General features: G+C 55.1%; 6 protein-coding genes across 6 annotated transcripts; 3 read left to right on the top strand and 3 right to left on the bottom strand.

Moving 5' to 3' along the window:
- Positions 1-894: 894 nt before the first annotated feature.
- Positions 895-3,724, top strand: CONPUDRAFT_166183 (uncharacterized protein). Its single transcript, XM_007771443.1, has 14 exons — positions 895-932; positions 986-1,376; positions 1,480-1,489; positions 1,565-1,677; positions 1,720-1,816; positions 1,876-1,898; positions 1,962-1,992; positions 2,052-2,084; positions 2,152-2,340; positions 2,408-2,515; positions 2,591-2,935; positions 3,024-3,064; positions 3,148-3,173; positions 3,238-3,724. The coding sequence occupies exons 2-14, from the start codon at positions 1,239-1,241 to the stop codon at positions 3,380-3,382; spliced, it is 1,299 nt and encodes a 432-aa protein (XP_007769633.1). The 5' UTR covers positions 895-932; positions 986-1,238; the 3' UTR covers positions 3,383-3,724.
- Positions 3,725-3,787: 63 nt separating this feature from the next.
- On the bottom strand, positions 3,788-5,213 carry CONPUDRAFT_144703 (uncharacterized protein). Its single transcript, XM_007771442.1, has 4 exons — positions 5,042-5,213; positions 4,540-4,824; positions 4,200-4,480; positions 3,788-4,132 (listed from the first exon to the last, which is right to left on the bottom strand). The coding sequence occupies exons 1-4, from the start codon at positions 5,135-5,137 to the stop codon at positions 3,937-3,939; spliced, it is 858 nt and encodes a 285-aa protein (XP_007769632.1). The 5' UTR covers positions 5,138-5,213; the 3' UTR covers positions 3,788-3,936.
- Positions 5,214-5,494: 281 nt separating this feature from the next.
- Positions 5,495-10,061, top strand: CONPUDRAFT_144702 (uncharacterized protein; the record flags this gene model as incomplete). Its single annotated transcript, XM_007771441.1, has 4 exons — positions 5,495-5,606; positions 6,019-6,066; positions 6,129-8,902; positions 8,967-10,061. The coding sequence occupies 4 exons, from the start codon at positions 5,495-5,497 to the stop codon at positions 10,056-10,058; spliced, it is 4,026 nt and encodes a 1,341-aa protein (XP_007769631.1).
- Positions 10,062-11,499: 1,438 nt separating this feature from the next.
- On the top strand, positions 11,500-17,598 carry CONPUDRAFT_166180 (uncharacterized protein; the record flags this gene model as incomplete). The annotated part of the gene is made up of 4 exons (XM_007771440.1): positions 11,500-11,680; positions 13,554-13,601; positions 13,668-16,267; positions 16,331-17,598. 4 exons carry the CDS (start codon positions 11,500-11,502, stop codon positions 17,396-17,398), a joined length of 3,897 nt encoding a protein of 1,298 aa, XP_007769630.1. The 3' UTR covers positions 17,399-17,598.
- Positions 17,594-18,985, bottom strand: CONPUDRAFT_105864 (cornichon). Its single transcript, XM_007771439.1, has 7 exons — positions 18,943-18,985; positions 18,672-18,883; positions 18,460-18,521; positions 18,340-18,408; positions 18,148-18,260; positions 17,952-18,074; positions 17,594-17,896 (listed from the first exon to the last, which is right to left on the bottom strand). Exons 2-7 carry the CDS (start codon positions 18,682-18,684, stop codon positions 17,863-17,865), a joined length of 414 nt encoding a protein of 137 aa, XP_007769629.1. The 5' UTR covers positions 18,685-18,883; positions 18,943-18,985; the 3' UTR covers positions 17,594-17,862.
- Positions 18,986-19,892: 907 nt separating this feature from the next.
- On the bottom strand, positions 19,893-23,518 carry CONPUDRAFT_166178 (uncharacterized protein; the record flags this gene model as incomplete). Its single annotated transcript, XM_007771438.1, has 2 exons — positions 19,893-21,887; positions 21,950-23,518. 2 exons carry the CDS (start codon positions 23,516-23,518, stop codon positions 19,893-19,895), a joined length of 3,564 nt encoding a protein of 1,187 aa, XP_007769628.1.
- Positions 23,519-25,125: the final 1,607 nt, after the last annotated feature.

Raw genomic sequence — 25,125 nt, 5'->3', positions numbered from 1 at the left:
GCGTTCGAAGGAAGCAACATGATCGATCGTCGCAGAGAGCGACCATCGATGTCATCGCACTGGCCGGGTATACATCGTGTTCTGATCATTGTGAGGCGTTTGTGTTTCAATAGTTACACACTTAAGCTTGAGCTAGTGAGCGTCTGAGCAGCGGACGATCGATGAAGTTTACATGCAGAAAGAAACGACATCAACTCGCCACAATACAAAGAGTTGTAAACAAGAGTGCGCGCCTTCGTTTGCTCTTCACGAGTCTCCACCGGAACCTTCTGCTTGCATCATAAAGTTGCATGATTCTACCTCAGGCCAGCGAAACGAGCTCTTGCAATGGGCATTTCTACAGTCAATGATGCATCCCAATGACCAAGACTTCGCAATGAACTGGACACGCTTGCCTACGCTTGCCCCTTGGCATCGGAGGTCGGGCATGGATCTCCGAAGATTCCGAGGGGAAGGTTCGACGACAACGCGGATCAGACCTTGCCCTCGTCGGCGACTTGCTTGTTCCTCAATTGGCTACATTCTTGCTGCTCAGAGAAGGGACCAGTGTTTCGGATTTTCCATCGCCCGGCTTGCTTTACTATAAGTTCTCCCACTTGGACGTCAAACACGCGTGCATGTTATCTCATAAACTGACCTCGAGGCCCCTGCAGCAAGACGAAAAGTTTTCTGGGTCTAACCGTCGGTCAGCTGGTGGATCTGAGAAGCACCGACGACCACCAAATGCCTTGATGATAATATGATCCCCGTTCACTGTGACGGTCCACCAATGATAGGTTTCTCACCATCAGCGCGCGCTATCACCGGCTCGCTGTCCGACGAGCCGGACCCATACCAACCCCACGCTCCCCTCCTTCCCTTTCCTCTGGTTCTTTGCCTGCTTGCAGCCCACGAGCCAAGGCGATTATGTGATGTTCCACGCCGAATATCAGGTATGAGCCTCGCAGTACCGCTGCACATACAGTAAGCAGAGGCACTACAGCAGGCAATGCCGCCTCCGGGGCTTCTTGTTCTCCTTCCCGCAATATTTCCCGCAGTTCGGCTAGCTGTTTGCCTGCTGGTGGGGGCATCAGGTACACGCGCCCTCTGTACTGCAGCACCTCCGTCGCTCTTCTGTCCCGAGCAGCGACGACCATTTTCTTACTCGACGTACTCGACATCTCTACCGACCGCCCGGCGATACCGGGTCGAGCACCTCCACACGCACCAGGATACATTGAGCTACTCGCACGCAAGTGATGACCAATGATCTCTCCTCGCCGCTCGCGAGTGGGGCCTGGAGCGGAAGCAGGAATGCGAACGGGAATGCGACGACGCTGACGGTGTGGAACGACGAGGCAGACATGGACTACGTCGCTGTCATGCAGAACCTGGACGTGAGTGTATGCTACATCAATCCACGGCTCCCCTATTCTTAGCCCGGAATGTCGTCGAGGCTAACTTCTGACTCTCCTTGCTTACGGGCTTGCGGTTGCATAGTATGCCTTTGGTGAGTATCTACTTTCGAGGTCGACTTGTGTGTTAACGCTGATGTGACTCTTTCATGAAGTCGCTACTGCAACAGTCTACGTGAGCCTTGGCATCATGCTACGAAATCCTGATACTCAACGTCCCGATACCCAGGTCTTTGACTACATCCTCACGTTTCAGGACGAGGTGCGACCCACCCTTGCCTCCGTATGTCGTTCTGGTCGCATCGATCCTGACAATCTTTCGTAGCTCTCATTCCTGCGAGACGCAAAGCTCACGCGCGTCAAGGTGCTCTACCTCCTCTGTAAATACCCAACATTCATAGCGCTGGGATGCAGCACCTACTGTGAGCACTTGCCATATCCTTTGCTTCCAACTCGCAGTATCTGACCTGACAACTTGCAGTTGCTATGGATCGGGATCTTGACGTGAGCACTCCTGCCATATACTTTTGACTTAGCACGAGGGCGTAGTGCTTACAATCGACGCAGTCCTGTTCACTCCTTTATGACATCTTCTCGTGTACGCCTCTCCCTCCATTTCTCTCTCTCTTTCATCCTTGACGCCAATCCCATGATCAGGGCTCGACGCTTTCACACTCGTAGTCGCCGAATGTACGTGCGCAGCCACTATCTCAAACCGTCGGCCCACCCGTTCCTTACCTTTCGTGCGCTGCTCTAGACCTGCTCATACTGCGCGTCTGGGCGCTCTGGCGGTCTAACAGATTCATTCTGATTACGATGGGCACTATATGGGTCGTGAGTCTTCCTCCCTCCCTCCACAAGCACTCCGTGGTGATGCTAGAGCACGGACAGGCCATGGCGATATCGCTCATCACCGCGCAGATATGGGTCAGCGTCGACGGAACCAGTGCGTATCCCCTCCTATCTACCACTGTTGTTCACATACGCACAATACTGATACTGATACTGGGCAGTCGTGACATCCGCCTCCGCCAAAACGGGCCTCACGGGGTGCTTCACGAACAACAGGCAGAGCAGCATCCACTCCATCTCCGGTGTCCTCGCCGCCGTCAACGAGATCCGTGCGTCTCCCCTTACATGCCGTGTTCGTTTACGCTACAACACTCACGCGCGTGTACACCGTTTCGTCCGTGCAGAAGGCCTCGTCTACACAGCCTACGCCGCATACCGCTTCTTCCTCTCCTCCGGCGGCCTGCGCAGCTCCCTAAGTCTAACCGGCGGCATTGGCAGTGGCAACAGCGGCAACGGCAATGGAGGCGTCGGCATGCGCCAGAGCCTCGCGATGCGCGTGCGCAGCGCAAGCCAGTCGAGAGCAGCGAGAGCGCGGAGCAACAGCAGGATTGTCCTCGGCGGCGGCGGCGGTGGAGGAGGAGGAGGCAACAGTGACGGAGGGGACGACGAGGAGCACCATTTTTTCCTGCAGAGTCCGCTCGTGAGCGCGCTGGTGCAGCATAATGTGTTTTACTACGCGTGTGCGCTTGGTGCGTGGTTGTTTCCCGTTCCTTGTGGTGTCTGTGTTGGTTCGAGCCTTTCGTGGTGTGCTGACGCGCGTGTCTGGTATCGTAATAGCGTTCACGGCGACGGCTGCTGTGCTCATGGCGAAGTACCCTGTGCGTCTAATTCTCTCTCCCTCCCTTCCCTCCCTTCCCTCTTTAGCGACAGACCGACACTGACAGCGCTATCCTCCACGCAGGCAATATACTCCGTCACATTCTCAAAGTAAGCCACCCACCTGTGATGTATGAACGAAGCGGCATATGATTATCTAACGCCCGCGAAACAGCCTCCAAGTGACCGTGAACGTGATGCTCGTGACGCGGATGCACCTCGAGCTGTGGAAGACGGACCGGACGCAGTGCAGCATCGACACGTTCTCCTGCGGGAGCACGTACGTCGAGCTCGAGTTTGCGCGCGAGGCTTGCGCTTGATCACGCACTGACCGCTCGAGGACCGAAAGACTGGAGGAACGGTGACGGCGACGGTGCCGATGGACATCCGCGCGCGAAAAGCAGAGAAACAAAGAATACGACACTCGTTTGGATTTTAACATCACAATGCACTGTGGAGAACCGGTGTATGAGCGGACGATAGATGGAAGGAACGATACCGCATTTTGCTGCATACATACCCACCACATACTTGCTTACAACTTACAATTACTTAGCTACATGAACTTTCATACCATATATACCACATCACAGCATTAGCCACTCTATGCTTCTCGTAATTAGCGTCGTAGGACGCCGCAGCCGCCAATAAACACAACCACCCTGGACAACGAAATTGACAGCGCCCCCCAAAGCGAGACAGAATCGTCGTTGGATGTGACCATGAACGACGATAGATTATGTATATGTACGCACAGCCCACGAAAGACAGTCAGCCTGAAGAATATGATTGACGGGAGCGCAAGTGTTCCCCTCGCAAAAGATGATAACAAAACATACGCCATAACACGAAAACATTTAACCCCATACCGCGCTTAGTCTACCTCCATTCCACCTTCAGCGCCGCCCCTCCGACCACGGCGGCCTCCGCCACCCCTCCGGCCACGACCGCGCCCGCGTCCCCGTCCGCCGCCCTGCTGCTGTTGGTACATTTTCGGGTCTGCGCCAGGCGGGACCACCTGCACAGACGCGCGCGGGTCGGAGGTGAGGATCGAGTCCGAGCGCATTTTGCTGTACATCGTTCAATCAGCATCCACATCTCCTCTCAACGAAGCAAAGCAACGCAAAGAACACATACGATCCACCGTTATCCCCATCCATCAACGCGTCCACGCTTCCGCTCTCCGCAAGATCGCCGACAAGCCCACCGAGCCGTCCGCCGAGCGAGGCGCTCGCGCCGCCAACGACGGCGACCTTGAGCGTGCGCCCGTCCGCGGGCTGCCCGTTGAACTTCGCCACGGCGTCCTGCGCGGCTGCGGCGGTCTTGAACTTGAGGCGCACCGCGATGCCATCCTTGTCCACCGCGGGGTGCGGTGCGAACGACGAGGAGAGGATGGCGCCGCAGCGCTTGAAGATCGCCTACGTATCCGCATCAGCACCCACTCCGCCTTGACGAATGGGGAAGGAGCTACGCGCACCTCGACATCAGCAGGCGTCGTCCCCTTGACCAGCCCCTCGACATGCACGACGTTCCCGAGGTTGCTCGCGCCCTTGATGCTCAGCCCCGACGAGCCAGAGCCGTTCGCTGAGGCGCCCCCGCCGCCGGTGGCCTCCTGGAGGTATCGCTCGGCGAGGCGCGCGTCGGGCCTGCGCGGGACGGCGCCGCCCGCGGAGAGCCGGGTGGAGAGCGCGCGCGGCTTGTCGGCGTCTTCGTACATGTCGTGCTTCCAGTCGTCTTCTGGGTTGCCTTTAGGCGGGCGGGCCTGTTGCGTTGTCGTTGCATTGCATTGCATTGCGTTGGTGCGGTGCGCAGGTCGTGTCGTGAATTGCACACGGAGGCAAAGTCCGTGCCATCAAGCGACGTTCAAAGGGCACAGCATAACACGAATGAGACACCGTTGGTAATTAGGAAGGTGAGAGGGAGGAAGGAGTCGTTATTCATTTTTTTCGGTCTTGCAGGACAATGGGTCGACTACGCACATACGGCGAGGCGCGGTCGTGGCGTTTGGCGCGGGTTGGGCCCCCTGAGGAGGCGCTGTCGGGTGCCACATCCAAACGTTCGAGAAGAGACGCCATGACGATGAAAAGAGGGAAGACGAAGAGAGAAAGGGTGGAGGACGCGGTGGATGCTAGGGGGAGGAGCGAGAGGAGGCTGCCTGTGTCGGAAGCTGTGTGGACACGCGCGCGAACGCGGTTATTTGCTTCTATTTGTCATCTGTGGCTGAGCGGAAATTCGGCGGACGCGTTGTTCCCTGAGTTAGCTTAAGCTTGTCTAGTGCTCGAATAAGAGCAGCGCTTCTTCCTTATCTGCAGCGTTGTCGAAATCTTGTCTACATAAAAAGCCAAAGAGAGCGGGAGCTATACGATATAGCAAGCTCCCTCCATCATCGAACATTTTTTCTTGACTGACTCGCCTGGAGCTCAGATCCAACGATGACGCAGACGTCTACATCTACCATTATCCGTCCTCAGCTAGTCAGACTCGATCGGATACAACTGGTAACTGAAAGAGACTCTGCAGGAAGCGCCTGGGTCACCAAGATTAGTTGGCTTCTTTCTTGCGTCACAGTTTGGCAGCGCCTCTCCCTTTTCTAGCTCACAGGGAAGTCCCATTTCCAGGCCTAGACGAGCAACCTGGATCGAAGCAGAACAAAAACATATATAATCGCCGTCGATATTTCGATGTCTCTCCCTCCCCTTCCCCGCCTCTTCAAGCCCACCAGTCTCTGGCATCAATGTCACATCCTCTCCGCTGGCCTTCTGATTCCATGTTCCGCCCCTATGGCGATTCTCCACCCGTTTCATACACGCAGCACCTCGCCGATTCCGAGTCCGCCAATATCCTGTTGCTTGGATGCGGCGATCCCCTGGGCATCCTGTACACAGTTCATACTGAAACCATGGGCAAGTCCTGCACGTTCAATTGATCTGACGAACCGAGCTTACTCTTCATTCAGACCGAGCTCTCGACTTTACTTGCTGCGACATCGAAGCCGGTGTCTTGGGTACGTTCGGCCAAAAATATAGCAGCCTTTACCGCCACATAGTTAACGTCATTGTCACCCAGCGCGCAACACCATCCTATTCACGCTCCTCTCAGAAGGAAAAGAGGAAGCGGCTTTGAAACCTACTCTCGACTTGCTCTGGAACACCTTCTTCGACATCTTCATCGACAAGTTCTCTTTCGCGCTCCTCTTTGTCCACGTCCGGAACCTCCTGGAAGCATCCAGGTCAATGGATGCCTGGAAAGCCTCCCCGTACCATCGCTATATCTCATTTTGCGACCACGACACCCTTACAGCCGTCCACCAATGCTGGAAGATGTACGACATGTGCGCGGGTCTCAACGACACGCGCTCCAAGGCTGCCATCTCTAATCACATGCAGGGCGTCAAGTGGGTCGTGTCCGACCCCGGCCCAATCGACTTTGTGCAGGCGCGCTCGGCGGGCCTGTTCCGCGGCACAGCGGCACGCGCCCTGCTACGGGGCTACGACCGATTCTGGACGGACGGCGTTATGGCGTTCGACGAGGAGACGAGCGCGCGGGCTATATACGTCAACCACACCATGACCTATTCCCGAGCCGGATGGATGTGGAACGTCGACCTCGGGTCGTACCCGCTCGCGTGCTTTCACCTCACCGAGGTGTTTGCCACGGCCGGTCTCGAGGATGCCAAGATGACGCGGAGGGCAGATAAAGAACACGATGAGCTCCTGCTGAAGGAAATTATCCCAGCTGCAAAAAAGCAATTTTACGCGTGGTGCACGTCCTTGGCCAACGTCTTCCGCGAAGACAAGAAAACTCTATCTACTCTCGCGGAGGACTCCTCCCCCGCTCCTCCTCCATTTCTTGTCCGCATTGCATGCGGCGACGCGCTCGCGTTCTGCAAGGCTCTGCAGTACTACCGCGAGACGGGATCTCCAGAGACGCCAATCGCGACAGCTCCGTTCAGCCTCTCGCGCTTCGCCTTCGACGCGTCCTCTCCGCCCCCGTCCGCATTCGATGCAATCGGCACGTCCACCCTCACCGACGACCTCGGGCTGCTCAACATCCTCACACACACCACGCCGCTCCTGAAGCGCTCTAGCTTTGCCGCGCTCTACACCGAGAGCGTTACCACCCAGCCCGAACGCGGCGATGCCGCCACGACGGGCGCGCGGGAGGGCGGCGCAGTCCTGGAGAGCGCGGCGTGCTGCGATATCGGCACGTTGTCGCTGCTGCTGGGCGTTGTGCCCGTAGCGCACATCTCCGGGTTCGCGATGCACGCCGCTGTCGATGAGATGGACACGCGTAAGGCTGCGAGAGGGTTTGGGTACCGGATCCACGAGCGGGTGGTGTGGCGGCGGCCGGTCATGCCGGTGCCCGTCCCAGGCGCAGTAGTAGCCATGTCGGTCGACGTCGAGGCGGGGCCGACGTACCGTCTGGAGTTTATATCGGAGGAGCTGGCTGGTGCGCTGTATGGGGTGTATCAGAGGATGTTTGGCGACGATGAGAACGGTGTCGAAGACATTGTTAGCAGGATGAAGGGGCTCATGTCTGAAGACCCGTCGGGAGCTGGATCAGAAGACACGAAGCGCGCTAGCCCTTATACCGATCACTACACCAGGCGTGCGTTCGCTGAGCTGCTGGTGGTGGCTCGCAGCCAGTTCGGCGCCGGCACGTCCGCTTCCCCCACTGACGACGCCAATTTCAACGTCAACGTTGAGACAAACTGGACGCGAACGATGAACGCCCTCATAGACCTCATCTGCAACGACAATACGCAGCTCGGCGGCATACATAGCCACCTCCAGGATCTATACACGCAACTACACCTCCTCGGACTGCACACCGCCGACCATCTCCAGCCCTCCAAGTCCGAGCTCACCAACGCTTCAAGTTCTGAAGCGGGCCCGCGCGGTGAAGGAGGCGTGTTCTCCGGCTGGCCCAGCGTACCGCCCACTGTACACATCGTCCTCGTCGTCCCGCGCACCCGGATCGACGAGGTCAGACCGCTGCTGGAGCCGACTCGGAGCCCGGGTGAGCTTGGCTCGACGGGCGCGTGGGGGCCTGTGTTGCGGTGCGTGGTTCTGCGGGGACCGACGTCCGAGTCGGCGGCGGGGGAGGGGACGGAGCAGGTGTTTGAGTCCGTCGATGCGGCGTTCGGAGAGCTTGTCTCCGAGGACGAGGATGGCTCTGGTGGCGAAGACAAGCGCGAGCACACCGGCGGCGGCGACTTCAAGACCCGGACGCGCGTGCGCGTCGTGCCTGCGAAGGACAAGCGCGGGCTCAAGGGGACGGCTGATCTTATCGTGTCATTCGAGGTGCCCACGGCGGTGTTGGCGGGCGATATGAGCGGGCTGAGTGTTGCACTGGCGCTGCGGGGCTCGGAGTGCACGGCGAATGCGAAGGCGCGCTCGCTGCTAGGATCGAAGTTGCACTTGTTCAGAAGCGATGTTAGCGACGAGCGTCACGTTCGCGTCGTGCCGTGCTCGCCGTTCCTCGCTCCGAGCTTCGTCCAGGGTAATAACAGCACACCCCTCGAGAAACCTGCTCGCAGCCGGAACGAGACCTCGACGGCGCTAGTGCCTGTGCCGAAGAATCAGCACCAGACAGCCACCGTCCGTGCTGCGATGGACGATAAACGAGAAAAGGTTGCATCGATGGTCGTCCGGGTGGACGTTCTGGATGTGAATGTGAGGGAGAGCCTGGAGAGCGGTGCTGATGTGACGATGGTGCTTGCTTCTGCGTGTGCTGTGCGCGTCGCCTGGAAAGGATACGTACAGGTGCATTCGTTTCCGCTTCCGATCGATTTCAAGGAAGCGCGGGTGCACGTTGAGAGGAAGGAGTGGTATGTCGAGGTAGGCAAAAGATGATTTCGCGTTTCAGAAGTTCAATTACTGACTTGATGCACGTTTTGGCTAGATCGCCGCTCCTGTGGCATCGTCGATGCTATGCGATAACATGAAATTCCCCGTCCTCTTCACGGACAAGGGACCTGCGATCTGGAACATGCACCGCGTAGCCCTCGACAACCTGCCTCTCCTCAAATTGCTCCCCAAGACCGTCAGAATCGCGCGCAGCGTCATTAACCACGCCGATCTCACACTGTCTCCGCGCGAGCGCTCCATCCTCGGGCTCGACCAGGATGGAACCAAGCGCGAAACTGCTACCTCCGACGCGAACGTGAACGACGGACACAAAGCGTTCGCGGCGCTCAAGCGCTCGATCTTCAACATCTTCTGCGGCTCCGCGACGCACCCCGCGCCGATCGCGTTCCGCCTCGGTGCGCCCTCCGCCTCCGATCCGTGCGTGATCGTGTTCGTGACAGGCCTGCGGCTCGACGTCGGCGGCGGCGGCGGCGGCGCCGTGGTGGTGGCTGACGCGTGGGTTGTGACGGTCACACGCGAGATCATGAGCGAGCTCGGGCCGCTCGCGCTCCCGTATGCGGGGGCGAAGGGGCGGGTTGTCGGGCTGGATGTGGTGGATGGGCCGGCGCTGAGGGCATGGAAGGTGTTTTTGCCTGCTGCGGTGGAGCGGTGCAGGACGTGGGCGCACGGGGAGGGGTGCGAGTATCGTGTCCGGGGTGGGGCGGGCGGTGTTCTGCTGGCGCTTGACGAGGGCAATGTGGTCGAGGGGGGCAGCTCGGATGACGACGAGAGCGAGGGTGTAGACCCGATCTGCTCGTGCGGGCGCGGGATTGGGGTAGCGGAGCAGGAGCCGTTTCGCAAGCAGTGGAGGTCGTTCGCGCCGTACGTGACGCGGGCGGCGCTCAGTCCGCTGTTCCCTGTGCCTTGTTATGAACAGGGTGCTGTGGCGCCTGGAGGCAAGGAGGAGGCGGGGAAGGGTGGTGCCAGTGGCACTGTGTGTTTTGCGTGCGGAGGTAGAGGGAAACCGTCGCTTTTGACGTGCGGCAGGTGTAAGCGGGCCAGGTATTGTTCGGCGGAGTGTCAGCGGAGGGACTGGAAGGAGAAGCATAAATTGGTGTGTGCGGGTTTGGCGGATGGGAGGATATGAGCATTCTTAAGGAGGATAATACAATGTGTAATTAATATTTTGCGATGGAAAACCCACTCTCCTACCCAGATGGATCGGTCGTGTTGAGTCGCACTGATATTAATATCAATTACAAAAGTTGTATTCGCCGCGTTGAATTCGGACTCCGCCGAATCGCCGAAACTTTTGAGCGACTTACACGACCGACCCTCTGGCAAAACTTGTAGGTGGCCGATCTCGGCTTGGTTTGCCGAGCCGCGTTCTCCCACGGCACCAGTGCTCCGTCACGCGAGTATGCAACTGTGAAAATATCAGTGAAACTTGAGTGAAACAATATTAATGTATTCTCGGCCAAAGGTTGTGATTTGTGTTTGATCCACCTATCCGGCACGTCCAAGGGTTTATGACAATGCCTTCCAAATCATAACAAAAAGCAATAGAGCTGCCGGTCAACGAGGGGTCACTAGAGAGATGCCGACTCTTATTGGGCTGAAAGCCCCTTTTTTCCATGTTAAAAGGGGTTTTCCAGTCATGCTCGCCCAAACCCTTGAATTCAGCACCTGATATACAGGAATGGAGTAGTTTTCACTTTATTTATTGTAATTGATAAGTCTTTGATTATCTACAGGTGGGGTGTATACGATGTGGGCCAAGATAAGGACTTGAGTGTGTCGATGAGCTAGCATTGGTGCCGTGGGAGAACGCGGCTCGGCAAACCAAGCCGAGATCGGCCACCTACAAGTTTTGCCAGAGGGTCGGTCGTGTAAGTCGCTCAAAAGTTTCGGCGATTCGGCGGAGTCCGAATTCAACGCGGCGAATACAACTTTTGTAATTGATATTAATATCAGTGCGACTCAACACGACCGATCCATCTGGGTAGGAGAGTGTGGAAAACCATGCAATTGTGAAGATGGAAGAATGCACTTAGACAATATATTTTGCGACTCGTCGCTGAAATTTATTGTCCTGATCAAATTTACGCTCGCCTTTCACACTTGTGAGCTTCGATTGAAGCGATTTGTGTACAATAGAACCACTAGGCCTAGCTTCTATTTTACTGCAAACACTGCACTTGTGGCGAAATTATGGGCTCGCCGTTAACTCTACTTGTTTTATTGGCCGAGTACAGGACAGAGAAGTACATACGCTTTTGTCTGTAGTGATAGGTTTTTTCGAATCTCCGGGGATACGGTAAAAACCCCAGAGCCAGAAGTAGCAAGGTACGAGAGTCGGAAACGCGTTCTTTCGTAGCCTTCCGAGTGTCGCTTTCGTTGAAGTAATTTTGGTCAAGTCTCTTCTATTTAAGCTCATACGCTGATCAGCTTCTGGGATCTAGGCCAGGTCTGATTATATTAAGGGTGGCGCGGATTCACGTCGCCCGATAACATAAAGCTGGATCCCCCACTTTCTCTTTCACCACCCCCGGGCCCTCGCTTTCTCGACGTCTGCCGCGTCAGCTGCAATGTCTTGCCCCTTGCTCTGGTCTGAGAACGAGCCCTTCTACCCGTACGGAGACACCTCGCCTGTCTGCTACACTCAAGACCTCGTCGATGGCGAGCCAGCTAGCATATTGCTGCTCGGATGCGGCGACCCTATGAGCATCCTGCAGACGCTGCACGCCAACACAACTGGTTCACAATGCAGTAAGCGGCATCACTAAATGGGTGGGAAAAGTTTGACCGTTATACCGAGTGATCACCGTTATAATATCGTCGTCGAGACAGTTTTGTATGATCACGAATGGTGACGCATTTCCATTGAGTGAACATATCGTTACGGTGTGGCAGTGAATTTCGGCCGAACACCATGTCGCGGACACTTTACCATTGATCAAAATTGATGATCTTGCTCGTACATTTGTTAGTCAAATATAAAATACGGAGACCATATCAGAAACAAAATTATCATTGAGTGATAACTTCAACTGCATATGGCAGCCACTGCTTTAGGTAGACACGAACACTAACGAACAATAAAAACGGTAGAGATTCGAATACCTGCTTACCTTTACAATGATGCGAACCCGGTTGCATTGGCGAGAGCCTCGTCTTCACTTAACGTTCACTCAGGCTCGAGCTTGCCTTGCAAGACCCCGAGTTGCATCCGGGCGCATTGAAATAGGGACATTCCCTTTGAAAACTAAACTTGAACTGCTGGTATTTAAAGCCACGCGCTCACGGAGCAAGCAAGCATGTCTGAGCACCCATATTTTACGAATAGATTTGTAAAATGAGTTAGTGTGGCGGAAACGCATGAGACGACGCATGAACTCGCCCTTGTGCACACTCGTGGAACAAGTGAGTGGGGGGAGAAAACTGGCCACACCACGTTGAATGCACGAATACCAACCGCTCGGCCTTTGTCTGCTTCTATTCATACCTATAGTTCTTGCAAAGCAATGCTTGATAATTTGAAGCAGCGACATGCATTCCAGCTACAAGAACGACGGCAAAATGAAATAGAAGAGGACCTCTAATAATTCTGGCCAATCAGAGACAGATGATGAAGCCAGCCCTAAAGCTGATGGAGAGATAAGATAAGATAAGACATTTTTGTATGCCTTCGCCTTTTTGAACACTCTCCCCGCCTTTTCTCTCTCCTCCCTTCAACCGTTTCTCTTTCTTCCCCCCGCTATTTATCCTCCCCTGTACTCTCTGTTTTCCTTCCTCACCTTTCTTACACGCCTCCCCACCACCAATTGTCACCACATCCACTTGTCTTCGAATTGTCAAGTTCTTCTGGCGTTTTGGCTCTGGTAAATCTGGCACGTTTTACTACGCATATAAGTACCTCCCGAAAGCCAGAACCCCTTATGCACGAAGCCAACAGCATTCTTCAATGCACTCTACTACGATGAGGTGCATGCATTGTTGCTGTCACCCCATCACTCACTCATTTTTCATCCCTTTTAGCTCAACCCGGTGGAAAGTGATGGACGAAGAGCCATAGATGGCTGATGTGAGTAACTTGAGTCTAATTCTTTCCTCGGACCTCCTGATCTTGTGTACTGCTGCTGCTCTCATGTATCATTGTTGCTCTCATGCTGCTGCCCTCGTGTTCCTGCTCTCGTGTATTATCCTCGTTCGTTGTTTTAACCTCGATTAATGCTACATGCTGTACTATATAATGTTCACAATGAATGTCTTGTCATTGGAATCATGGGCGAGATTGCGAGTCCTCATCATATGGTGTGAGTTTTTATCATGCGGCATAAATCACCAGCCATTCTTATCATGTAATTATCATGCAGGCTCCGTCAGCGGTAAGATAGCCATCAATATTATAATATCATCCCTGATCTGACCATTTCACCATCTGATTTTGGTCTGATTTCCCATATGTTAAAAACGGACTTTACGCTCCACTCGTGCTGGAGATTCGAAATATCATTAAGGTATGGTGTCAGTTATAACGGATTCTACTACTGCTCATGTACTTATATTCGGTCCACCCATTTAGTGATGGCTATGACGAGATGAAAGTTTGGTGGACGTGGCTAACTCCGCCCTGGTTCAGGTCGCAAGCTCGACTTTACGTGTTGCGATCACGAAGGTGGTGTCTTGGGTATGTATGCGGAGCGCTAATACTTAATGTCGCCTCCCTATCACTTATTCAAAAACAAACGTCCAGCTCGGAATGTGTTCTTGCTCACATGTCTTGCGGATGATTACGTCCTTGACCTGCTTCCTTCACTCTGGAACCTGTTCTTCGATTTCTTCATCGACAAATCTTCTGTCACAGTGCTCTTTGTTTACTGCGGGAAACTCTTGGACGCGTCAAAGTCATTGGAGACCTGGGATGCCTCCCCCTACCACGGCTTCATCAAATTCAGCGACACCAACACGCTCTCGGTCGTCCGTGGACATTGGGAGCGCTACTTGGCCAACATCCTTCCCCCCGAAGACGCAAATCACCTCAAGGACAGGTTCGCCTCCGCCACGCACAGAGCGCAAACCCAGCACGGATCGTGGTTCAACTACTCACCAGTCCGCTCAGCTGGTCCGCTCGCCTCGTTCGCGATGCGCACGATGCTCCACGGCTTTCGCAAGTTCTGGGAGACCGGCGTCACGTCGCACGACTGCGAGACGATCGCTCGCGCGCAGTACGTGAACCCCACGCTCGTCCATTCGCGCGGCGCGGGGGAGCCTGGCACGCCGGAGGACTCAGACACATTCAAGCTCGGTGTGCACAAGGGGCTGTACCCGCCTGCCCGCTTCTACCTCGCCAAGGCGTTTGCCACCCTCAATCTGGCGGAGCCGAATCTGGCTCAGAAGGATAGCTCCGTGCAGGACGCCTCTTTGCTCAAGGTGGTCGTGCCTGCCGCGCAAAAGCAGTTCTTTAGGTTGTGCATGGTTTTCTCGAGGGCCATTCGTCAAGTGGGGAGGCCCGCCGCTGCGGACAGCACAGAGTCTCCCTCGCATTCCCCAATTTCCTTGACATTCTTCTGCGGAGATGCGCTTGCGTTCTGCAAAGCCTTGCAGCACCACCGCGACAAGAACGAGCTGTCGACGCCTTTCGCATCTGCACCGTGGAGCGCCACACGCATCGTCTTCGACGCCCTCTCAGATTCGTCTTCAATCCCGACCTCATTCGACGTCATCGACACCTCCACCCTCACCGACGACCTCGGGCTCCTGAACATCCTCACGCACACCACCCCACTCCTAAAACGCTCCAGCTTCTCCGCCCTCTACACCGAGACGCTCGCGCCGTGCAGAGACAAAGACGGCGACGCCATCGCCGGCACGCTGAGAAGCCTCGTGCGCCGCGCGTGCTGCGACCTCGGCACGCTCGCGCTGCTACTCGGCGTCGTGCCCGCGTCGTACGTGTCCGGGTTCGGCGCGCGCCCGTCCGGGTTCGAGATGATGGCGCACCGCATGGTGCGCGTCCCGCTGTCGCAGTTCCACGAGCGGCTCGTGTGGCGGCGGCCGATGCCTGGGACGACTGTTGTCGGCTCGCAGTCGGGGGCACGGGGTGGTGGCGCTGGTTATGGGGTGGAGTTTGTGCCGGAGGAGCTGGCGGGCGTTTTGGAGGGTGTTTATCGGCGGATGTTTGGGCGCGAGAGGGGTTTGGACGAGGCGATGGAGCGTCTCTCCGTGGGCGGGGCCGGCGGGGATGGCAGGCGTTTCTCTGACGCTGCCTCTGTGGGCACCTGTTACACCCAGCGCTCGTACGCTGAGCTCGTCGCGGCGATCCGAGAGAACGTCTGCGCAGGCGCTCCCAACGCTGAAGAGATGGAAGCAAGCTGGCGGCGCACGATGGACGCACTCCTTGAGCTCCTTCGTGGCGAGGGTGATGGCCAACGCTACTTCCAAGACCTATGCGTGCAGCTTCACCTCCTCGGGCTGCACACCGCGGACGTCATACAGCCTCCAGCACTCGACGAGCAGAGACAAAACTGCGATAGCAGTGCTGTTTTCAGCGGGTGGGGCACCATCCCAGCGACGGTGTGCGTCGTGCTCGTCGTCCCGGGACAGCGGGTCCGAGAGGCCAAGAGTTCGCTCGATGAACTTGGAACGCCGACGCTGCGGTGCGAGATCTTTGGGTCCGCCACAGATCAGGCTTTTGCTTCGATCGAGGCTGCGTACGGAAATGTGCTTGTCGATACCACGGCGCCAGGTGAGGAGAACGGGGTAGGCGACAGATACAGGTGCAAGGTAGTGCGGTTCGTCGAGAGTGATGGCGAGCGAGGGTTGAAAGAGGGTGGTTCCGATCTCGTCATCTCTTTTCAAGTGCCTGCGGCGATCTTCATGGCAGAGCCGGCGCTAAGCGTAGCGCTTGCGGTGCGTCCGCAGGCAAAGTCGTCGTTTGGGAGCAGCACCGAGTCCGTGCTTGGGCCGAAGCTGCACGTGTTCAGCAGCCGCGTTGATGACGAGCGCCATGTGCATGTCGTTGCGCAGTCTCCGTTTCATCCAGAGTGTGCTTCGAACGGGGGTACCGGCGAAGGCTCCAGTGCGGACGTGCATCGGCGCGTGGGCGAGCAGGAAAACGTCAAGATTGTGATGGACGACAAGCATGAGAAGGTTGAGACCATGAGTGTTCGTGTCGACGTTGTGGGTGCAGACGCAAGGGAGGCTCTGGCAGGCGGTGCAGCGGTGCAGATGGCGCTTGCTTCCGGGTGTGCTGTTCGCGTGCTGTGGGGAGGTCATACCCATGTGCATGCGTTTCCGCTGCCTGTCGACATCGAGAAGGCCAAGCTTAGGGTTGCCCGGCGGTCTTCCTATATCGAGGTGAGTACCTTCATGGTCAGCTTCGAGAGTAGCTGAACTCACGCAGGCAATATGTTGACACAGGTCGTCGCACCCGTGGCGACAGTGATGCACACCCATAACATGCTCTTCCCCATCTTCCTCACACCGCACGGCCCCGCACTGTGGAACATGCCCCGCATCGCACTGGACAAGCTACCCCTCCTGGTCCTTCCCAACAACGAACATGTCTCGCGTTGGATCGTCCCCTGCACCGACTCGATGTTTTCCCTGCGCGAAAGCGCGATCCTCGATGGGCTCCGACCTGCAGACACGGACACGCACCGCGCGTTCCTCGACGTCAAAAACGCGCTGCACACCATCATCGCCGGCGCCGCGCGCATACCAAGCCCGACAGTCAACGGCATCCCCGGCGTCGGGCACCGCACCGCCCCGCTCGTGTTCGGCCTCGGAAACCCGCGCGAGGTACGCTGCGCGACGCTCGTGTTCGTCACCGGCGTGCGGCTCGATGTCGCTGCGCACAGCGTCGTCGCTGACGCGTGGGTGCTCACCGTCACCCCCGCGCTCCTCCCGCGGCGGCCCGCGAGCCTCGCCTCGCCGCTCGGCCGCGCCGTGTGGGACCTCGCGGACGAGCTCGTGCAGCTCAACACGGACGCGCGCGAGGCGCGCGCGTGGAAGCACCTTCTGCCCGCTGCGGTGGAGCGCTGCAGAGCGGGGCGATGGGCGCACGGCGCGGCGTGCGAGTACCGAGTGCGGGAGGCGGTGCCGCTCACGGTCGGGGACGAGACGGATCCGCTGTGCTCGTGCGGGCGCGGTGTCGGCGCGGGCGAGCATGCGCCGTTCCGGGCGGGCGAGAGGTGGCACGCGTTCGCGCCGCATGTGACGCGTGCGGCGCTGAGCCCGCTGTATGCGCCTGCGTATATGGAGAGCGGCGTCGGGGTGGCGGCGTTCGGAGGCAGGGATACGAGGATGGAGGAGAGGGATGTGTGCTGGGCGTGTGGCAAGCCGCCGAGGCGAGCAGCGCTGGCAACGGGCTTGCAAGTGTGCGGCAAGTGCAGGGTTGCGAAGTACTGTTCGGGACCGTGTCAAAAGAAGGATTGGGACAAGCATCGGTGGGCGTGCGCGATTTTGAAAAAGAATGCTCCAAGTTAGGGCTTGAAGGCTGCACGCTGGTAATGTATGGCGCAGAGGGGGGCGATGATGTTGTATTAGCACTGAGGCATGAGTATCTGTTGTACGGGAAGCCGAAAGTCACAGAGGACATGGCAGAGAGGCGGAGAGTATGCGAAACATCTTGCTGTGACGAATGCTGCTGATACACGTTCGCACGCGTTAAAGATTCTATAGCCCCGTTATATTGTCATTACTGTAACTGACAGAAAAAGAAAGCAATTGCAAGTTCGAGATTTACTGTAAGTACTGACGCAGAATAATCCAACCCTTTCTAGACTGCTACTGCTACCACCACCTTATATCGCGCGGACATATCCCCAACGCCCCATCCGTCCTTCCACGTGATATCAGCCCGACAACGCGCACCACCCCGCTGCGTCTTCCCACCCATCACCACGTCCGAGGCGTGGTGCATCGGTGCAGGGCTGGGACTATGAAGGCGCTTACTCGTTTTCGGAGATGAGGGCAACGATCATGCTGGCAACAGATATTGAGAAGGGCAGAGGGGAAAGAAGGACGCGCAAGGACGTACCGGTAGAGGTAGTAGAAGAACGAGAGGAGGTAAAAACCGAGCTTCATGAAGCTCTCTTTCTTGTGGCCGGACAGCGTCCGGAATATCTCGGTCGCGTCGTACATGTGGTTTTTGTTTCGTATCCTGTGCACCATCCCGCGTCAGCGCCTATCGCCAACGACAAGGGAAGGAAGGCGGAGAGAAGCGAGCAACGTACTTGTTGGCATTATATAGCACTAGAGGCAGGTTGAGGAGGAAGGCGATCCATTGCCCCGAAAGGAGGAATAAGAGCGTGAGGAAGGCGTGGGCGATGTTCTCGGGCAGGACAAACTGGGCAATGCGGGGTTAGCCGTTCAGTCGACGCGCACGCTTATATGAATAGGCAGGGATGGGGATGGGGAGTACGCACCTGGTTGAGCTTGTTGCAAAGGTCTATTGGGTTGATGTAGTCGCATTCGAGGTCGGAGAACATGATGATCTTGACGAATGGGATGAGGGACCGTTCGATGGGGAGGAGGTAAGCACGTACGAAGAAAACCATGGTGAACAGCAGGCCAGCGGCCATAAGCACCGAGAACAGAAACAGCCAGCCTATCATCCCCGAGATTCGCCAGCGAGACGTTGAGAGCGTTGAGGGGGTGGAGTTGGCGTGTAGAGTAGTCCAAGGAGCGCGCACAGCAAGTGAGAAAAGAACGCGTGGTTGAGAATCGGACCATGACGAGAAAAAAATGCGAAACGTACCGGCACCTCCCATCGTACCAAGCTTCGTTCAACTTCGTTTGGAGAGTAAGGTGGATAGACGTGGACAGAAACAGGAACGAGATGAGGATAAGTAGGGGCGACAGAAACTGGTAAACGATAAAGAGTGGGTCAGCTATCGGCGGTCTAATGGTTGGCGCGAGACGCGGGGCAATTGGTGCACCTTGTTCGGCTTCGTCCCTCAAGCTAAGCTTCTGTAGTCCACGTCAAGTTAGTATTAGTGGGGAAAGATAACAAGGAAGGATGGACGTACGTGGTCGTAAGGTGTTCGTGGACTGGGGCGGAGTACGCAGCTGTGCGCAGGACTCAAGCAAACCGTCTGTTTGTCGCGCGCTGACGCAACTGGACTGTCACACAATGAGCTGTCACGAGGTCACGTCATCTTGAACTTGACATGGACCAGCATCATCGACCCTTCGCCGAGCCTTCGACATGCCCTGTTACGTTTTATTCTTGGATCTTCTGCTGCTTATAGACAAAAATCAACCGCTGAAGCCTGACTATTGACCGGTGACCACTCCCAACCAAAGCCAACCTGTCACACTCACAAACTGTTTCAGTCCTCGTTACAGTAACCCTTGTCGTAACCAGCGAGCACGCTCTCGCAATCGACAACGAGTATCAGCTTGATGTCTCGAAAGACGAATCTGCGAGACTCGAGCTAAATCTTACTTTACTTTTCAGACTTTCATCTGTAGTCCTCATGCCATTTCTCTGGGTATCGACAAGTTCTCTTCTTCGACCAGGCTCGAGACACGGGAGCCGCAAGCTGTGCATGTGAGTTTTCACGGGTTTCTTCATGACTTAGATGTATATGCTTTTACTTCTTCTATCATGTTTTCTCATAGTAGAGCACGACCTACGATCCCCGTCACATCCGTCACATCTCTTCACACCACCGTCACTCGCCGGCCGTTTCTAGGGTTTGCTTGGATGTTTTCTCGCCATTCTGACAGGCCGTCACTACTGATTCTCCAGTAGAGCGCGTCTCTTAGCCACAAATCTTGTTCGACAACCTCGGACGACGAGCTTGCATGAACATCTTTATTGATTTGCGCCAGTCGACAACTTGGCCATCGAACAAGTCGTCATTGGTATACATGTCTCTCGGGCAGAACGAAACCTTTCTAGTGAGCAAAACGGCGTAAACTCATTGACTACGTATCACTATGCTAAACTGAAAGAGACTAGGACACTCGTACACTACGAAGCAGGATCTACAGAATCATAGTACTGAATATCTGTGTTGAGGAGGCGTATAGTAATGCGCCTTCCATCGCTAAGGCCTAGTATTGTGACCTTGTTCCCGTCTATCCGCAATTTCAAACCGTTCTGCCTCAGGCTGTGAGGTCGATACCTCGGAGGCAGCCAGCATATCCGCCTACTCCGTTGTCGAAGCCACCCATCTGCGTCGACGCATAGATCTGACCAGGAATGAGCGTCAAATATGACAGCTGGCCCGTCGTACTGATCAGGTTCGTAAACTATTGAATCAGGGTTGTTAGCTTGCTCGTATAGCGGGTAGTTTTCTGGATTCTTCAGATTCATGGCGTTCGTTCTACTGGAAAATGGACCGTAAAGCCGTTTTCCGTTCGGAGACAGGGCCACCGACGCATTCAAGCCAATGTATGTGGACGGTCCTTTGAGTGGAGGGGTGACCTCAATGACGTCCCGGGTATCCCTGTTCCATCGTAGCAGATGACGAGGATCACCTCCCGACTGACAGATGCTTGTCGTACGAAGCAGCCAGATCCCCCTTCGCGTGACAGAGAGGATGTAATAGCAGAATATACCTTCTTCATCATTACCGCCCGGGAGAGGCAGCGACGTGAGCTGCACAAGTGCATCGCGCTCGAAAGAGTACACTACAAATAGACGCTGTAGCGCCGGGGAATCCCGCATAGTGGGTTTCAACACGGCCACGATGGTGTTATCTGGAGAAAACTGAATAGTATCAAAGGGTTGGAATTGAGGGCACTCCTCTGAATAGGCTGTCTCGGAAAACGAGGTGCTTGAAGACGCTTGACGAGTGGCAGCTCGACTGAGGTTGATGATACGGAGCGATTCGTCTTCCAGTTGGAGAACACTAAAGATTTCTTCGGTCTGTGAATTCCATCTCGAGTTCCCCACCCCGATGGCACGAATCATCCCTCCTATCCTTATCCCTACTTTTGATCCATCAAGCGAGATCCACTCCGGCTGCTGTGGTGACTCAGATGAGCCAAGGAGTATAGGTAGTACGCGTGGAGTCTCCCGAGAATTCGCAGGGCCGAGGACGATGATCGAGTTACTTGAAAGACCAAATAGCAATCGGCTGTCATCGAGCCAGTGATGTTTTATCACTCGCTCTATTTCGCCCCTATCGACATTGATGATATAGGCCGATTGATCGATGCCAGGATAACATAGGAGGAATTTGCCATCGTAAGAGAATTCAAGGCACTCGTGCAGGTCGATAATGGCATCAGTCTTCAGCTTCAGACGAGCCTCCAATAGCTGGTCATGACTGTGTGCATTGTGCACACGAAGAACGCAGTGACCATCCACTTGCCAATCTATCGGATGATACCAAAGAGAAGCGACTGCGGCTCCATCGTAGGACAGCGTCATTGAAGGCGCCAGCAGTTCTGATCCTATAGGATTGATTGAAGACACAGTGTCCGACGAGAGATCCCACATCCATATTTCTGATCTAGCTTTCCATCTCCCGGCAATATCCTCAGATGGATCGTTCAAAAGAGCTGGAAGAGGGTATAGGCTGATGGCGACGCTCCGGTTGCTGTAAGAAATGGTAGACCACCCTTCAGAATCATCGGGGAATTCAAGACGCCTCGTCTTGACGACTATACCCGACGCCATGTCCCATATTTCCGCTAGGTTTGAGGAATAAGCATGTATCGCAAGATGGGAGGTGTCTGGAGATAAAGCAATGGTATAAACATCCCTATTCGGATGCACAATACGGATGGTGCAATCCCAGTCGTCGTCCAAACCATGTTCAAAATGAAAAGATGTTGGTTGGACATGATTATAGACGAGGCGAATCTCCGACTTGGCTGGCGCAAATGGTAGGGCTGATTCATAGACGTGGAGGGCTGAAGCACTGATAGGGTCGAAGAAAGTCATAGTCAGCCGCCAACTGTCGTATAGCAGCTCCATTATTTTGTCCTTATCTGGAAAATAGTCTCCGTCCCAGCCCTGTGGTAATCACGATGGCGGGTTTAGGCCTGGAGACGGGGACGATCGGTGTATAGGCTTACCATGACGAGTTGCCGTGCGGCCCTGAATTGCACAATGCATGTATCGAGCTCACCGAAGATAGCGTAGGCCTCTATTGCAAATAAAACACGCTGTTTCATGAAGTCGGCGAGAAGATCATAAGTTTCGCCATCGGGAGAGGTATGTTGAATGTGATATAGCCAATGGCGACAGGCGTACAGGAGCGCGCGGGGTAAATCATCACGTCGTTGAGCAAAGTCGGGAATCTCGGAGTGAAGAAGCGACGGATCGCGTAGGTTGCAGATGTCGTGCCTGAGCAGCGTCGCCATAGTCCGGAAACAGTTAGAAGCTAGACGATGATGTAGATCGGGTTCGGGGTATTGGCCATTATCGGTGTCGCGGATCTGGCCTCTGTTCTGTAAGAAGTCGCGTAGTGAAGCATGGTAGATTTGGACAGGATCGGGGGAGCCGCGGGGAGGGAGGGAAATTAAAGCTGAAAAGGGAAGAAGAAAGCTGTAAACATCAACGTCTCTGAACAGGATGCGTAGATTCTGAGGGGATAAGGTATCGGCGAGGCTGACGACGAGCGATAGATACTTCAGTCCGTCGCTTCGAATGGAGGCGTCGATGTGGTCGATGATGGAGGAGTAGAGATGCTCAATGTTTCCCCATACTCGTGTTACGTGACCGCGTATCATTTCACAAACGAGCGGTAGTTGGTCTCGGGGCTGGTCATTCTGTTTGATAAGTCTGACAACAGTTGCCGCGAAGATGAAGCGACCAGACGCGTGCTGCGCCAGCATGACTAGATCGCTTTCAGGAGGCCAACGTGGGTCGAAAGAATTGGACATGTCGTGAGCGTCATATATCTGTTTGAATTCATGCTGAAGATAAAGGGGGACGTCCTCCCGCGACTCATGATGTTCGACTTGTACTGTTCTTATCGTAGCGGACAGCTGGTTTTCGTTCATGACCGCGCCAATGTGAGGCAATGGTCGGCTGGTGAGGATAATATTGACTATGGGGATGCCGTTGTCCCGGAGAAGACATGCAAGCAAGGAGATGAATGGTAGAAGATGTTCTACACCGCTCGCCGTACCCTCGTCGAGGGCGTCCAGGATGATCGACATGCCAGTCTGAGACCGCTCTTTCCAGATGAACGCGAGCTCCTTCAGCGGGGCAATGACGAGGGCTTCGAGCTGATCGCGGTGCGATCTCTCGGTGGAAAGGAGGGAGGGATCGTCGGAGATGGCTTTGGCAATCACTTCCCTGGCCTGAGGATGGTGCAACCCCAGCTGATACGCTAAGGTAAGAATTACGTGATCAAACGTACTGCGCTTGGTGTGTTTCCTGGAAAAAAAGAATGTCCCAGCGAGCTTGTCTGCCCGGCGGAGTTCTTCCGCCAGCGTATGCGCTACCGTTGACTTCCCACACCCGGACTCGCCGGACAGCCAGACGATCTTGCGTGCCGGGTCGCCAACGTGCTGGTGAAGTGCTTCAAGAAGGCGGACTCTCGTTCCCGGGAGGCACTTGGAGTGCGGCTGGCGTTCGTTGGAGTCGTACACAGCGCCAACAGCGATTTCCTGAGCTAGCTTGTTCCACGGGTCCATATCTAAGACGGATTAGCAGGGCTACGGGCTCGATAACTGTTGACACGCACTTCTTGAGGTATCTGCAATGGTGGTGGTACGAGTTCAAGGAGGCTGGCAGACGCCGGCGTACAGCACCAAAGCCTCGTGGTGGGCCAGCTAGTACTTCCGAGAGCACATGAGCCTGAATGAGCGCTAGAAGACATCAATTTCGCGCGACTTAAGCGCCCCATACAGGACGTCTGGTGGCAGACTTCATAGATATTACCATCGCCCCTGACAACATTGACAGCAAGTACCTGCCAGTAGCTGTGGGTTTTTGCTTTACTAGCATAAATGCTGTCACAACTAAACCTTTATCAAGCGTGGTCAATTCAAGCGGCTGTGCAGCGCCTACAGTTGCTGTGTAGAGCGCCCACACGTTTGCGCCAGCTGTATTCATAGCACGGCTACGTGGCATGATAAGGTCTTTCTGGAAGCGTGTATTCGTTCTTATCGCTCGCTGTGCATCGCAGGATCCCTACAGCAACATCGTTCCCAGTGCAGTACTCCTACCTAGAACGAACGGTGATAACGACGCGATCACCGTCCTGTATAATTTCCGAGTACTTGCGAGCATATCCGCTTCTTCATTACGTATGATGTTGGGAAGTTTGTTTACAGGATATTGACTGCAATACCTATGAGTCGCGTACTTGGTGTTGATAGTGTCCAAAGTAGCACACAGAAGAGCTCTCAGCCATCTTCTTGTGATGGGGGTCATTCTGATACGACTCACTGGAAATAAGTACAGGCAAAGTGTGATCAGTCAGGACATATGCTGAATATGGTCGACGGTGAAATTCGGCATCGTCCACGTTGCCGTCCATGCTCTGCTCGAAGGGCGTTAGCCATGATAAATGAAGTCAGTTAGTTCAAACGAATCAATTGATGAAGGGATAAAGCAAGTGTTATCTTAAACGAACAATCTTCAATAGTACCGTGAGGCGATGCCTGCAGTGAACTGAGCCATACCCTCGGAAATGTGTCCCTTGTACTCGATATGTTCGAGTAGTTGAGGCGAATCGGAAACGAAAAACTATATTTGTTCGGAACATTAATGATGTCAACTCAGCTGAGATGCGATAGGAAAGGAACGAATGTGGCATTGCATTAATCGAGAAACAAGTACACAAAAAAGAGGCGATACCTGGATGTATCATATACATACGATGTATCATCGCCCGAGCATCTATAACAAAAGCAGTTAGAACAGTGTCGATGTCACGGACTTGTACAAAGATCAGAAGTGTCAAATCTGGAGCATGCCCTCCGAGGAGGTGACTCCCTGAAGAAATTCAAACCGAAGTTCGAGCATCACGAAAGATAGCGATATAGTGGGTGGACCAAGGGGATACTCACCTATTATCCAAGCGACTATCCAACACCCGAACACCCTTTCCGCCATCGACCCTAGCCGTAGCATCAACCTTTGAGATCGAGCCTCGAGATTCAGCGAGATAGAGGCGCGACGCCAGGAACCAAAAAGAAGAGGAAACAGCGAGATAACTCGCGAAATCGAACAGCGAAGTTCAAAATAAGCAAAAAATAAACGAGGAACGTCGAATGAGAGTAAGCCCCATTGAGAT

The sequence above is a fragment of the Coniophora puteana genome, assembly GCF_000271625.1.
Source record: "Coniophora puteana RWD-64-598 SS2 unplaced genomic scaffold CONPUscaffold_7, whole genome shotgun sequence".
In the NCBI taxonomy this organism is placed as follows: domain Eukaryota; kingdom Fungi; phylum Basidiomycota; class Agaricomycetes; order Boletales; family Coniophoraceae; genus Coniophora; species Coniophora puteana.
The sequence above is the reverse complement of the archived record's forward strand: the minus strand, read 5'-3'. Positions and strand labels throughout refer to the sequence as shown.

Bases quoted from the DNA above. Each gene is read 5' to 3' on its own strand.
- CONPUDRAFT_144703 (XM_007771442.1), bottom strand. From the start codon at position 5,137: ATGGCGTCTCTTCTCGAACGTTTGGATGTGGCACCCGACAGCGCCTCC. The intron at 4,825-5,041 runs GTGCGTAGTCGA...ACAACGCAACAG, and splicing joins ACGACCGCGCCTCGCCGTAT to GCCCGCCCGCCTAAAGGCAA. The intron at 4,481-4,539 runs GTGCGCGTAGCT...GCGGATACGTAG, and splicing joins CGACGCCTGCTGATGTCGAG to GCGATCTTCAAGCGCTGCGG.
- CONPUDRAFT_166183 (XM_007771443.1), top strand. From the start codon at position 1,239: ATGACCAATGATCTCTCCTCGCCGCTCGCGAGTGGGGCCTGGAGCGGA. The intron at 2,085-2,151 runs GTACGTGCGCAG...GCGCTGCTCTAG, and splicing joins CACACTCGTAGTCGCCGAAT to ACCTGCTCATACTGCGCGTC. The intron at 3,174-3,237 runs GTAAGCCACCCA...CCCGCGAAACAG, and splicing joins TACTCCGTCACATTCTCAAA to CCTCCAAGTGACCGTGAACG.
- CONPUDRAFT_105864 (XM_007771439.1), bottom strand. The intron at 18,409-18,459 runs GTACGTGCTTAC...CCATTCGTCAAG, and splicing joins TGTTCACCATGGTTTTCTTC to ATCATCATGTTCTCCGACCT. The intron at 18,261-18,339 runs GTGCGTACTCCC...CGCATTGCCCAG, and splicing joins TTTGCAACAAGCTCAACCAG to TTTGTCCTGCCCGAGAACAT.